The 15,842-nt window shown below is 39.5% G+C and overlaps 1 protein-coding gene across 1 annotated transcript in view; it reads left to right on the top strand.

Moving 5' to 3' along the window:
- LOC126281238 (uncharacterized) overlaps positions 1–15,842 on the top strand; it is a 201,012-nt gene that overhangs the window by 111,375 nt on the left and 73,795 nt on the right. Inside the window, exon 6 of the mRNA XM_049980010.1 lies at positions 11,018–11,064. Coding sequence (XP_049835967.1) covers positions 11,018–11,064 — 47 coding nt within the window. The remainder of the gene's footprint in view (positions 1–11,017; positions 11,065–15,842) is intronic.

Below are 15,842 nucleotides of genomic sequence, written 5' to 3'. Positions count from 1 at the left end.
AGACAGGCACAATGAACAAAACACACAAAAAACACAAACACACACACACAGAATTACTAGCTTCATCAAAGACACCAACTACTTTCTCGAACGCCTGGAATCCGTACCCAGTCTGTTACCCCCGGAAACCATCCTTGTAACCATTGATGCCACTTCAATATACACGAATATCCCGCACGTCCAGGGCCTCGCTGCAATGGAGCACTTCCTTTCACGCCGATCACCTGCAACCCTACCTAAAACCTCTTTCCTCGTCACCTTAGCCAGCTTCATCCTGACCCACAAGTTCTTCACTTTTGAAGGCCAGACATACCAACAATTAAAGGGAACAGCCATGGGTACCAGGATGGCCCCCTCGTATGCCAACCTATTTATGGGTCGCTTAGAGGAAGCCTTCTTGGTTACCCAAGCCTGCCAACCCAAAGTTTGGTACAGATTTATTGATGACATCTTCATGATCTGGACTCACAGTGAAGAACAACTCCAGAATTTCCACTCCAACCTCAACTCCTTTGGTTCCATCAGATTCACCTGGTCCTACTCCAAATCCCATGCCACTTTCCTAGACGTTGACCTCCATCTGTCCAATGGCCAGCTTCACACATCCGTCCACATCAAACCCACCAATAAGCAACAGTACCTCCATTATGACATCTGCCACCCATTCCATATCAAACGGTCTCTTCCCTACAGCCTAGGCCTTCGTGGCAAACGAATCTGCTCCAGTCCTGAATCCCTCGACCATTACACCAACAACCTGAAAACAGCTTTCGCATCCCGCAACTACCCTCCCGACCTGGTACAGAAGCAGATAACCAGAGCCACTTCCTCATCCCCTCAAACCCAGAACCTCCCACAGAAGAACCCCAAAAGTGCCCCACTTGTGACAGAATACTTCCCGGGACTGGATCAGACCTTGAATGTGGCTCTCCAGCAGGGATACGACTTCCTAAAATCCTGCCCCGAAATGAGATCCATACTTCATGAAATCTTCCCCACTCCACCAAGAGTGTCTTTCCGCCGTCCACCTAACCTTTGTAACCTCTTGGTTCATCCCTATGAAATCCCCAAACCACCTTCCCTACCCTCTGGCTCCTACCCTTGCAACCGCCCCCGGTGTAAAACCTGTCCTATGCACCCTCCCACCACCACCTACTCCAGTCCTGTAACCCGGAAGGTGTACACGATCAAAGGGAGAGCCACGTGTGAAAGCACCCACGTGATTTACCAACTGACCTGCCTGCACTGTGACGCTTTCTATGTGGGAATGACCAGCAACAAACTGTCCATTCGCATGAATGGACACAGGCAGACAGTGTTTGTTGGTAATGAGGATCACCCTGTGGCTAAACATGCCTTGGTGCACGGCCAGCACATCTTGGCACAGTGTTACACCGTCCGAGTTATCTGGATACTTCCCACCAACACCAACCTATCCGAACTCCGGAGATGGGAACTCGCCCTTCAGTATATCCTCTCTTCTCGATATCCGCCAGGCCTCAACCTCCGCTAATTTCAAGTTTCCGCCGCTCATACCTCACCTGTCTTTCAACAACTTCTTTGCCTCTGTACTTCCGCCTCGACTGACATCTCTGCCTTTACTCTTTGCCTAAATATGTCTGCTTGTGTCTGTGTATGTGCGGATGGATATGTGTGTGTGTGTGTGTGTGTGTGTGTGTGTGTGTGTGTGTGTGTGTGCGAGTGTACACCTGTCCTTTTTTTCCCCTAAGGGAAGTCTTTCCACTCCCGGGATTGGAATGACTCCTTACCCTCTCCCTTAAAACCCACATCCTCTCGTCTTTCCCTCTCCTTCCTGAAGAAGCAACCATCGGTTGCGAAAGCTAGTAATTTTGTGTGTGTGTTTGTGTGTTTTGTTCATGTGCCTGTCTGCCGGCGCTTTCCCACTTGGTAAGTCTTGGAATCTTTGTTTTTAATATATTTTTTCCATGTGGATGTTTCTTTCTATTTTATATATATATATATATATATATATATATATATATATATATATATATATATATATATATATATATGTGGAAAACGCGCTTGAAGGACTTTTACAGTACTACAGTCCAAATTGGCTTAAACCAATTAGAGAAACGGGGTGCCACTCAGAAATTAAATGTGGTTTAGTCAAGGGTCACACTGGAACAATGTTACCCTCCAAAACACCTAGGAATGACATTTGACATATCTCCTACATACCAGAACCATTGCATGAACACCAAGTGAAGTTTTCGACCAGGAACAATATCCTTGTAAAACTGGCTTGTTCACAGTGAGGAAGTCACGCTGAAACAATTTTAACTTCTGCAAAAGCACTGTGTAGCTGTAGAATACACTTGTCCTGTTTGTTATAACTCAACTCACACCAAACACATGGATATAGCTCTCAGTGGCACAAGCGGAAGTGTGGAGGCAAAGATGTTGTTGAAAGACAGGTGAGGTATGAGTGACGGCAACTTGAAATTAGCGGAGATTGAGGCCTGGTGGATAACGAGAAGAGAGGATATACTGAACGGCAAGTTCCCATCTCCGGAGTTCTTATAGGTTAGTGTAAGTGGGAAGTATCCAGATAACCTGGACGGTGTAACACTGTGCCAAGATGTGCTGGCCGTGCACCAAGGCATGTTTAGCCACAGGGTGATCCTCATTACCAACAAACACTGTCTGCCTGTGTCCATTCATGCGTATGGACAGTTTGTTGCTGGTTATTCCCACATAGAAAGCGTCACAGTGTAGGCAGGTCAGTTGGTAAATCACATGGGGGTTTCACACGTGGTTCTGCCTTTGATCGTGTACACATTCCGGGTTACAGGACTGGAGTAGGTGGTGGTGGGATGGTGCATGGGACAGGTTTTATGCCGGGGGTGGTTACAAGGATAGGAGCCAGAGGGTAGGGAAGGTGGTTTGGGGATTTCATAGGGATGAACCAAGAGGTTACCCACCAGGCCTCAACCTCTGCTAATTTCAAGTTGCCGCCACTCATACCTCACCTGTCATTCAATAACATCTTTGCCTCTGTACTTGATTGCTTTTCTTGTTTACAGCAGTTTATCTTCAAACATGAAGTGGACGTGATCTTCCAGCTGACATCTCTGTCCAAACTCTTTGCCTTTACAAATGTCTGCTTGTGTCTGTATATGTGCAGATGGATATGTGTGAGTGTATACCTGTCCTTTTTTCCCCCTAAGGTAAGTCTTTCTGCTCCCGGGACTGGAATGACTCCTTACCCTCTCCCTTAAAACCCACATCCTTTCGTCTTTCCCTCTCCTTCCCTCTTTCCTGATGAAGCATCCGTGGGTTGCGAAAGCTTGAATTTTGTGTGAGTGTTTGTGTTTATTTGTGTTTCTATCAACATACCAACACTTTCGTTTGGTAAGTTACATCATCTTCGTTTTTATATATATTGAACAGGATAATAAAACCAATTGCCAAATGCAGTATTATGAATATGAGGTAGTTATGCTATTCAAGTTAAAAACTTTAATAATGAGCTATGTGAAGTTCTGACTTGAGGTATGGTGTAATATCAGACCATCTGCATGACTGTTACATCAAGTGCAACTGTGGCTTGACAATATTATTCACAGCTTGTGGAAAGACCTCGAAAATAGGTTCCCATTGATTGTTATGTCTGAATGAGGAAAAAGAGCACAAATAAACCTGGAGCTATTTTGACATAACTCTTTTATAACACAGTTGCAATCTCGAACATTGTATATCTGCATTCACAGTCAAATACAAGTTGCTCAAACTATTACCAGCCATTGGGCTGCGTAAAAATCTCCAAAAAAGTGAACACCACCAGAATAAGTTAATGTTGAGCAATGTGAGTCAAGAGAAATTTGAAGGGAGAGATATGATCAAATGAGTTACCCTTCACTTCATTCAAATTTTATGTTGGGGTCATGCATTTCAGACACTCAAAGAATCTTTTGCACTGAATTTTATTCACAGCAATCAAACAGTGAGATAGCTCTATGATGGTGAGCTTTTGTTTGATAATGTTCCATTGGTTCTTCTGTCAGAGTCAGGGAGTGGTTGTAAATGAGGATTACGCAGACATCTTGTATTGTTTTGAGCATTTATGTCACAAATATCATTCCTCAATAATGCTCCCTTTGGCATGTTTTGCCCTTAAAAATCTTCATTGCCTTGACACGAAGATCAATCCAGTTTCAGCATTCTTCTCTATCACTACATTACAAAAGCTTATATTCTCTTCTTTTCTGCACTGTTTAATGTCCATGTTACAATTCTGTAAAATGTTGTGCTCCAGACAAATAACTTCAGAAAATACTTCATAACATTTAAATAAATATTCATTGTGTAGCAAATTTCACTTTTTCAGAAACGGTTTTCTCGGTAAATCTACATTTTATATCATCTCTACAATAGTTATCATAAGTTGTTTTGCTGCCCAAACAGCTAAACCCAACTCCTTTTAGTGTCTTGTTTCCGAATCTACTAGCATAAACTGATTTAATTCATACATTGCATTACTACTATTTTATACTCTTGGTGTTCATTTAATGTTCCATTCAAGGGACAACATAAAAATGGACATCAAGGGAAGAATAGCAGTGGGAATGAAATACAATCATTCCCTCAGAGAGACGTTTGGCTCTAAATCAATTTCAGTAGACACTAAGATGAAAATCTTGTGATATGGCCAACAGTAATGTATGGTTCTGAAACATGGAGCATGACTAAGTAATGAAAGGAAAAACTATTAATATTTGAAAGAAGAGTAATGAGGAAGATATGGAGACCAGTTTTAGATAATGGGGAGGAGGAAAAACAAGGAAATCTACCTTCTGATGTGACAACCAACTATCCTACAGAAGATAAAGAGCAAAGGGACACAATGGGTGGGCTGTGTAGCTCATATGCCAGATGGAAGACAGGCGAAGATGGCACTAAACGGGAAACCAAACCCCAAATGCCCCATTGAATGACCATGGCAGCTCTGGATGGGTGACCTAGTGAAGGACCTAGCAGATCTGGGGATTGAAGACACCTGGAGGTATCTGGCACAAAACAGAAAGGAACAGAGGCAGTTTGTGGAAGCAGCGTGTGGTGTGCAGGGCCTGTAATTGCTGGATATCTATCTATCATTCCATTCAATTCTACTTCAACTGCCTGTCTTAAGGAATTGCAATGTCACTGGCAAGCTTCAAAGTTTCATTGATTCTCCCTGAACTTCAGTTCCCTTTCCAAATTTCACTGCTTGTTCAGTGCATAGATTATACAGCACTGGTGAAGATACACTACGGCAGTTCATCAGTCACCTGAATGGTGTCCATCCCAACATTAAATTTACTGTTGAGATGGAGAAGCATGGCAAGCTACCATTCTTGGATGTTTTGGTGGAGCGGAAGGCAGGAGGCCAGCTTGGTCATTCGGTCTACCGGAAACCTACACACACTGATCAGTACTTGAACGCAATAGTTTCCACCAACCTGTACACACGAAAGTGGTCCTAAACCCGTTGGTTCATAGAGCCAGGATTATCTCTGATGATGACCACCTACAGTCTGAATGGCAGAACTTAAAACATGTTTTCAGGAAAAATTGATACAGCAAAAGAGACATCGCAAATGCTTTCAAAGGCCACTGACAAAAGACACCTGGTAAATCAGTAGAAGAGGCCAAATGGACTACATTCCTTCCATACTGTGGAGCAACTAGCAGAAAGTTAGGACATCTGCTGCAGAAACATGGCTTAAGACCAGTGTTCGGCCCGCCCCCAATATACGAGATATGTTGCTCCCTGTTAAAGACAACATTGCTCTTCGAGTGTCTGGCATGTATGGTGTACCCTGTGAATGTGGCAGCATGTATATCGGACAAACAATTTGCGCAGTTGCGGAGCATTGTAGTGAGCACAAGCGCCATATAAAACAAAGGGAGCTTGACAAGTCAGCCATAGCGGAGAATTGCCTGGAGAATGGACATAAAATACAGTTTGATAATAAAAAAGTGTTGGCTCTACATATTGGGACTCCATTATAAAGGAAGAGGCTGCAATTTGTTTAAACAATGACAATTTCAACAGAGACCATGGGTACATACTCAGCAGGGCATGGGGGCGGGCGTTGGACATCAAAAGAAAGCAAAGATAGATGTCTGATGCTGGAGCGGCAGTTTCAAATGTGGCGCTTACCCCTGGTGCCACCTGACATCATCAGTGCTGCCACGAGCAATAGCTCCACTAGCTGTCCGGGTAGCTTACGCATGTGTGCTGCATTGGGTTTATCTGATTGGCTGTTGATGATGTCATCATGCCTATATAAGCGAGAAACCGTAGCAGCCCTGGCAGTCAGTGAACTCCTGACAACGATGGTGGAGATTATCATTGAAAGCTGGAGGATTTTATTCGAATTGATGCGGCTTGAAAACCGAGAACGTTTTATTCAATGCTGTGAAGAGACTACAACCCATTCTTATTCCCTTCTTGACTACAGCTTCCCTTTCAAATCCTTTGACTCTTATAAATGCAGCCTGGTTTCTGAACAAGTTGTAGATAATTTTTTGTTCTCTGCATTTTATCCATGCTACTTTCAAAATTTCAAAGAGTGTCTTCCAAACAACAAGGATTTCTCTAAACAAGTGTAGGTTTGCCTGACTCCATCACAGGATCAGTATTGCCTTATGTGTCCCAACATTTATGCTCAGCCAAATCTGGTCTCCAACATGATCAGCTTCTACCAGTTTATGTATTTTTCTATAAATAATTTTGTTTATTTGATCTTTTGCTGACCTTACATGCCTTTCCACTGCTTCAGTCATTTGTTGTCCAATGTTACCTGTGAAACTCTTAATAACCTCTTCTATCAATTTATCTAGGCCTATCTCCTTAAATTCTTACCTTTCTGTGATTTCTTGAGTTTTAATCCACAGTTCATAACCATAAATTTTGACAGACTCAACATTTTCCCCCTGGATATTTTTGCCATTTAAAATCTGTAGTGGTATCTCTGTCTTACCATTATGGAATGTATTTGAAATCTTCTGGTGTCTCTATGTGTCTTCCATGTATTCAACCTTATTTCATGTTTCCTAAACCAAGTGCTGGCAGTTATTAAATTGCTTTCTGTGCAAAATTCTGTTAATTTAGAAATCAGAATTTAAAATGCAGAATATTCCCAGGAGCAAATGTGGACTCTAACCATAATTTATTGTGTATCAACTGAAGATTAAAGTTGAAGGTATTACGTAAAGGCATAAAATCAAAGAGGTGGAACATGGATAAGTTGGAAGAACCAGAGGTTGTTGTGCAGGCAATAGTTGACTGAAGCGGTTGAAAGTAATGCAATAGAAGATGAAATGGTAGCTGTGAGAGATAAAATAATTAAGGTATCAGAGAAGAAACAGGAAAAAGAGACTGTACAGTAGAAATTGTTGGCCAACATGTGAGATATTGAATTTAATTGATGAACAATGAAAAGAGAAAGCATGAAGCATCAAGCAATGTAGGCAAAATGGAATACAGACCTCTAAAAATAAAATTATCAGAAAGTGCAAAATGGTAAAGCAGGAATGGGTAGAGGAGAAACAAAAAACTGTTTAAGCTCAGAGGACTGGGAAACTAGATGTTGCATATAGCAATATAAAAGAAACCATTGAAGAAATAGCTGTATAAATGCCAAGAAGACAGAGGGCAAGCCATCATTAAGCAGAGAAGGAAATGGTGAAGCTGGAAGGAATATATACAAGGTCACTACAAAAGAGAGAAACTTGAAGACAGTATTATAGAAAGGGAAGACAAACTGGAAGATGATGTGGTAGTTGTGATACTCCAATAAGAATATGACTGAGCACCAGAAGACCTCCCAGGCACCTTATATTGAACAATTCTATCAGAATTATTGAGATCTTTGGGAGAACATACAGTAAAAAACTACATTGCTGGCTACTAAAATTGCAAAACCAGCAAGGATAGAAATAACAAACTTTTACTGAACTGCAACTGAAAATGGATAAAACAGAGTTTCGTGCTGTAATTACACATTTTCATTTGAAGGGTTGGAGTGCCACACAAATCAAAACAGAATGGATGATGTTCCGGACTCTGCACCAATATTGAAAACCATTTGCTTTTGGATTAATGAGTTTAAACATGATGAGACAAACATTGAAGACGAAGCATGCTCGGACCATCTAATTGAGATCACCACAAACGAAGTTATTGACAAAATCTGTGATATGGTAATGCAAGACAGCCGAATAAAAATTTGTGAGACTGCTCAAGTGAGTGAATCTTGACTGAGGGAACTGGCCATGAAGAACCTATCTTCAAGGTGGTTGCCACGATTGCTCACCATCAACCCATAGCACATCCTGCACATTTAACCACAATGTCTGATGATATTTAATCGCAATCTGGAAGACTTTTTATGCCAATTTGTGACTGTTGATGAAAGCTGGATCAATCATTATGCACCAGAGTCAAATGGGGGTTGAAACAAAGGACATAGGCTGGTGGAAGGGCATTGAAAAAGACAAAAATCATTATATCAGTTGGTAAGGTAATAACCACAGTTTTCTGGGATTCCAGATAATAATTCTCATAGATTTCTTGGAAAAAGGCAGAACCATAACTGGATCCTATTATGTTTCATTGTTAGATCTTCTGAAACTTTCATTGGCTGAAAAAGGACTAAGGTTTGCATGCAGAAAAGTGCTCTTTCGCCAGGATAATGCACCATACCACACAGGAGTGATAACACTGGCAAATGATCATGAATTTTGGCCTCTGAATTGGTTCCTCATCCACCCTATTCACCAGATATATCCCCAAGTGACTTCTTCTTGTTCCCTAATTTGAAACTTTGGCTTTTTGAGAAGAAATTAGCATCAAATGAAGAAGTGATAGTTGCAGTCAATGAGTATTCCACAGAGTTTGACAGAGCCCATTTTTCCAATAGGATGAAGAACTGGAGGATTGAGGAACCAAGCTTGTATTCCTCTAAGTAGACTATGTCGAGAAATAAGGTGAGTTGTGTATGTAACAAACATTTTTTTCTTCCTCCTTTACTGGAGTTATTAAACCAAGATCATACAGTGGGAAGCATACTTAACTAACTTTTGTAGCTCATTTGGGGGTTCATAGAGTCTAAAATTTAGCACACGGAGCTGTCATCTATGACGGCAACAATAACCCTAACTGGCTGTGAATCAAGTTGGTCATTCCACTCTGCTTCACCTCTATGCCATTGTTCATCAACCATAGCAGCTGACAGGTTGTGGTAAGCCAACTTCTCAGCAATCTGTGACCTGATGTTTTCAACAGGTGAGATGTGGAAAATGTGTTGACCAGGGCAACTGTTGAACCCCTTTTTATCAAGGTACGTCAGGACAGCACAGGCAATGTTCAGGTTTTTGTTGTCATGTTGAAAGATTAAGATGGAGAGCAAGAAGATAGGGCACAGCCACTGACCTTAGCATGTCAGCATTGCAATGGCTGCTATTCAAATTACTGGCTATGCAAACCAGAGATGACCATGTTGTGTAGCCAGTCACAAACTATACCATCACACCAGGCACTGTGCGAGTATGACTATGAAGAATACAATCTGGCAACATTCATTCTCTACTTAGCCTCTGCACATGGATACATCCATTGTGTTACAGTATGCAGAACTGGTACTTTCTGAAAAGACAATATGATTCCACTCTTGTGTCGAGTGTTGTCGTCGGGCCTGCCACTGTCAGATCAGCTCTCTGTGCCATCCTGTCAAGGAAAGCCACAATGGTGGTCACTGTATTGACAGGATTGATCCAGATGTCATTGCACTGTCCATATGGATACTTCTCTTTCACAAACAAGTCTATTTCCATACTCCGGCTGCATGATGTAAGGCTGTATGATCCTGCATGGCAAACTATCCAGTATGTCTATCCTTTGGGAACCATTCGTTTGGCGCTAGGGAAATTGAGTATGGCCCCTCCTAAACCTGTGGCTCCCATATTCACATGACAAGCATGCTGACTGGAGGTTATTGTGGGGGTTTGTCTTCCTATCATATCCCAGACCTACTCTATTGATGACATGTCATGTGACTGGGAAGGCCAGTCAAGGATCCTTACGTTCCTCAGGCATTTGTGTTGTGAATTGCAGTGTGAGATCTTGCATTACCCTGCTGGAATATGCCATTTTGTACCATGGCCATGAATGGTATGACAGTAGGGTTTACCACTCAGCTGCTTTTCAACAATTACCAAATCGGGCCTGTTCTCACATTCAATACCTACACTATGATTTGAGGTACTGGAGAGATATGGATCTTGGGAATTGCTGCTTCTTGTGGCCTTTCAGTGGATCATATATGGACGCACTAGCATTGTTCTAACCACCATGAACAGAAGGGAGACTCTTAGCTGAGCACCATAAAATGCCATTCAGTGCCCCAATTGACTCTGGCTCTACATCATACAACTCTATTGTCTGTGGTATGGTGGCAATAACAAATGACGTATGGTAACTCAAGATCTCAATCCATCTATGAGTAATCTGTTTATGAAAATTTATGGTGACATTCTGTAATGTCTGGCCAGAATTTAGCAGTTATCATCCACCTGTTCATCAGAGCCAGTCAAACAATCCTGCAATCCTCTTGTGGTCTAACCCTTATAGAAGAACCTGTCCCTACCCTTCATGCAGCATGTTGTTCTGAGTGCATCTTGTCACTACTCGTTCTGCAATCATAGCTCTACAGCCAACTACCTGTGTGATATGTCACTATAATGCACACCCATGTACATAATACCAATGATATGACTGTTTTCTAAGTTCAAAAGATGGCGATCCAGTTTGGTAGCGTATAATGTTAATTGATCACTCTCATATGAAGAAAGTCACATAGTAGTAGTAGTACATAAGTTTCCTTTACATTGTTAGCATTTATCGCTCTTCCCTTCAGCCAACATTGTTATTTGACATTTTTACAAAAATTTCCTCCAGTACTTTTTCTTATGGTTGTTCTGTTTTAATGTTCTGGTTTACTTTCAGGAAGTGAAATTCTTACTTCTGATTCTTCATCATCTCCAGAAACCAAGGTGAGTTTCAGTTCTACAAATGACGTTTGGATTTATGAGAATTATTGTTGTGTTGTTCCTGAGTTATATTGTATGTTTGCATAAAAAATAAGTGATGAAACCTATGTCTCAGCTGTATGTAGTAGAAAGAGGGTCCAATTTAAAATTTTATGCTTTTTATAAAACAGTCACATTGACTATCCTCCTGGTGGATATCTTACATGTCTATGTCAATATATTCCTTATAATTTTGTAATTTGAAAGTGGTTAGTTCATTTCCTATTTGTCTTGCATGGATGGTCTCATACCTTCATAACAAAGAGTCTTACTTATGCAGGGGATCACAGGAGTGAAACCAACATCACAATGGAAAAACGTAACTTGTGTGGTTCCACAAGAATTTGTACTGAACTCACTCTTGTCCTTAATATGCATAATTGATCTTACTTTTACTTTATAGAGCTGTTCAGAAACTGTTAAAACTGTTGATGAAATAAGTATAGTAATCAAGGCTGCAAATGCAACTTCATCTCAGATGATATAGATCATAGTTTACGAATAACAGTCTAAATCGTAATCTCACAAAGACTCATACTTATATTTCATTCCAGACAAGCAATATTGACCTGTTAGCACCAGAAGTAAATATTAATGGTCATTCACTAAATGAAACACCCTGTGTAAAATTCCTTGGAATTCAGTTGAGCAGAGTTAATCTAATGAAAAAGCTCAGTTCAGGATCTGTTATTGTGTTGACCTAAACCCAAAATTGTTGTTATAATTTGCGTATTTTCACTCCTCATTGGCTGATGGAGTATCTGCTGGGGCACCATGCTTAAAGTAAATACAATATGTATTCAGCTGGAACGAGCAGCAGAAGCAAGCATAAAGTAAATATTGTGAATTGTGAATTGTGTTTTATTCATCTCATGACGTACATTTGCAATCCATTTGGTTTGCGTACAGGAGACATGTCAAAAATTTATAAAACAATTACAATGATTTTTACATTAATTAATGATAGCACTATAATAAATAACAACACTATAAGGATATTTCTTGGAACATGTAACACATTGTACCCAGCTCAAATTTCCAGATTGTCCTGCATGAATTCATCCACTGAGTAATAACACTTCATTGTCAGTACCTCATATAGCTTTCTTTTAAGTGAACCTAAATTCATCTGCATCAACTTGTTCCCTTTTAATTTATTAAAAATTTTCATTCCCATGTATTGAGGTCCCTGGGCAAACAGTCTGAGGCGGTGGGTGGGGAGCATAAAATTTTCTTTGTTTCTGGTATCATGTGAATGGACAAAATGGTTTCCCTCAAATAAGTCGCGTCTGGAGTACAAAAATATAATAATCTCATATATGTATAAGGATGGCAGAGTTAATATTTTGAGTTTCCTAAATAATGGTCGACATGGTTCTTTGTGATTGGCAGTGCACATATTTCGTATGATTTTTTTCTGTATTTTTAGTATCCGCACTATGTTTGTCGAGTTACCCCAAAAAACAATACCATACCTAATAATGGATTCAAAGTAGCTTGTATATGCTACTTTCCGCGTGTCAATGTCCGTTGCAGTTGATAATATATGCATTGCAAATGCAAAGCTGCTCAATTTGTTTGCAAGGTATTCAATGTGTGCCTGCCACCTCAAATTTTCATCTACTTTTAGACCTAAGAATTTGACTGAGTCAACTTCTTCTATAACTTGGTTGTTGTGTACAATCTTAATTTGCTCACATTTTGACTGTTTGGTTTTGAACTGCATCACGTGAGTCTTAGATATGTTTAGATTCAGCCCATTTAGCTGAAACCAAGTTTCTAAGGTACTGAGGGTACTGATCACAGATTTGAGAATTTTTTCTGAATCCTGATCTTCAACTAAGACAGAAGTATCATCTGCGAACAGAACTGATGGGGAGCTGATATTTAATGGTAAGTCATTAACATAAAAGAGAAATAGGACTGGGCCTAATATGGAGCCTTGTGGAACACCCTGAGTAATTTTTTTCCAGTCAGAAAAATAATATGCGCCATTTGAAGAAATGCTAACTCTTTGCTTTCTGTTGGATAAGTAGGATTTAAGCCATTGTAGGGCACTGCCGCCAATGCCATACTTTTCAAGTTTGTAAACAAGCAATGCGTGGTTTACGGAATCGAATGCCTTTGTGAGGTCGCAGAAAATTCCTGCCACCTTATTTCTCTTGTCTAATGACGTACTTATTTTCTCAATGAAACTGTTAACTGCATCTACGGTGTTTTTCCCTTGCTGAAAACCAAATTGATTGTTTAGAATAACAGAATATTTTGCAATGAAGTTTTGGATTTGAGCAACAGCAAGTTTTTCAAATATTTTAGATAGGACTGGGAGAATTGAGATAGGACGATAATTTCCCATGATCTCTCTTGATCCCTTCTTGAAGAGTGGTTTGACTTCAGCATATTTCAGTACCTCTGGGAAACAGCCCTCTTCAAAACATTGATTTATTATCTGAGCTAGTGGGTTTGCAATTCTATTGTGTACCACTTTAATAACTTTGGTGGGTATTCTATCCCAACCTGCAGATTTTTTGTTTCTTAATGTTAAAATAGCATTTTCTACATCCTCAAAAGAAACTTTTGAGAATTTTGTAAAGTTTTCAGAGTTTTTGCCTAGGCCAAAGGGATTTACTTTGTTGTGATAATCTGCTACATCTACATCAGATTTTGCTACATTTATAAAGAATTCATTAAAGTACTCTGGTATTTGAGTTGGATTTACAACAGTTTTTCCTTCAATGTCAATTTTTGGAATTTCTTGGTTACAGGCTTTAACACCTAACTCAGATTTAATGACTGACCACACAGCCTTTGTCTTATTTTTATGATTTAAAATTAACCTGTTGTTTGCCAGTTGTTTTGCTGCCTTGACAACTCTTTTAAATATGGTTTTATAGAGTCTAACATATTTAATGAAATTTATATCTTTATTATATTTTAGTTCTCTGTGCAGTTGCCTTTTCCTTACACTGGAAATTTTTATGCCCTGGGTAATCCACTTTACTGTATTTGTTATCTTATTGCTGCAGAGTCTAGGTGGAAATGTTTCATTAAAGTCTGCAAGAAAACTATTTAGGAATTTCTCAAAGTTTTTATCACTTGAGTTACCATAATCAAAAGGCCATGTTTTATCTCTTAGCTTCTCACTAAATGTTAGCAAGTTTTCTTTGCTAAAGTTCCTGCTCATATGGGTTCTTGTATGTGAAATGTTTGTGTCTGTCTGTGGCAGCTCAATAAACAATACATAATGATCTGAAATACCTAGATCTACACAAAATTTATACACATCTTCATATACATAATTAGTTAGAACATTGTCAATGCATGTTGCTGATTGCCCATTGTCCCTGGTAGATTCAAAGAAATTCAATTTGAAACCATATTTCTTAACTAAGTCAGTGAACCTTGAAGCTTGGCTACTATTACATGTGATATCAATATTAAAATCAGCAGCTATTACAACTTTTTTCTTTGTTTCTCTACAAAGGTCTTCTAGCATAATTTGAAGCTTAGATAAGAATAGTTCTGTTGTTGATGTCCCTGGAATTCTGTATATTGAGATTATTATAACATTTGCTAGCGAGTCCACTATTTCTACACAACAGCTCTCGAACACACATTCTTCATTTAAATAATTAAAACAGTTTCTGGTCTCATAATTTATGTCATTGTGTAGAAGTATACATGAGCCTCCACGTAACTTGTTTCTTCTACAAAAGCTACTTGCTAATCTGAAGTTCCCTATTTTGTTCAGAATTTTAATTGTCCCCTCAGTCAACCAGTGTTCATTTAAACAAACAACTTTAATATTTGCATATTCTGACAGAATGATTTCCAATTCATCTATTTTGGAGCTTTTATTATTAGAAGCATCAGTGTTTAAGCCATTTATATTCCAGTGGATAACATACCTACTTTGACTATTTCTTACAGGCTTTAGCATATTTCTTGCCAGATAATGGTTTGGTTTTTTCTTTCTTAATGCTACACACGTTTTTTCACCCCCATCACTACTTATAAGTTTCCCTTATTTTTTATGATCTGGCAAGTATCTAAGAACATCTTACTGAATATTTTTGAGCCCAACCTGTTCAGATGTAGACCATCTTTGGCAAGACACTTTGCACTTAGAAATTTGTTGGGATCAATAAAAACGACTCCTAGCTTATTGCACTGTTCTTTAATATCGCCGTTTATTCGCTGCACATAGCTGTCACTCACCGATCTCCTGTACACAATGCCACTTATTATTATTCTGGAATTCGGGTACAGTCTTCTGGCCGTTCGGATGAGGTTCCTTGTGTGGTTTACAATTTCTTCCTCACTGTTGGTTCGAAGCGAATTTGTTCCCACATGGATAAAAACACCTTTTGGATTTCTGCTATGCTTATTTCCTGCGTTCTTCTTGAGTTTAAGACGTTGTTTAGGTGTGTATACAATTGATGCGTCCTGATTCCAGGCCGAACGTCAATTTCGGAGTTTGGTACGATTATGTTTTTCAATAATGAGTCACCTATAATAAAAAATTCACTTTCTGTCTTATTATAATGCTTCTTTCTGTCTTTTTTGTACGTTACGCTGGTCCACTTATATTTATTTGGTACGTCAGTATCTTTAGTTTCTTTTTCTTTCGTAATGGCGGCTGAATTTTTTCGTTCTTTGTCAGTTGTATCACTCCGCGTATTTGCCGAAGTAGGTCCATCCAATACTTGAGTTTTTTCACATGCACAACACTTTTCACGTTT

Source organism: Schistocerca gregaria, chromosome 7 (assembly GCF_023897955.1).
Source record: "Schistocerca gregaria isolate iqSchGreg1 chromosome 7, iqSchGreg1.2, whole genome shotgun sequence".
In the NCBI taxonomy this organism is placed as follows: domain Eukaryota; kingdom Metazoa; phylum Arthropoda; class Insecta; order Orthoptera; family Acrididae; genus Schistocerca; species Schistocerca gregaria.
The sequence above is the reverse complement of the archived record's forward strand: the minus strand, read 5'-3'. Positions and strand labels throughout refer to the sequence as shown.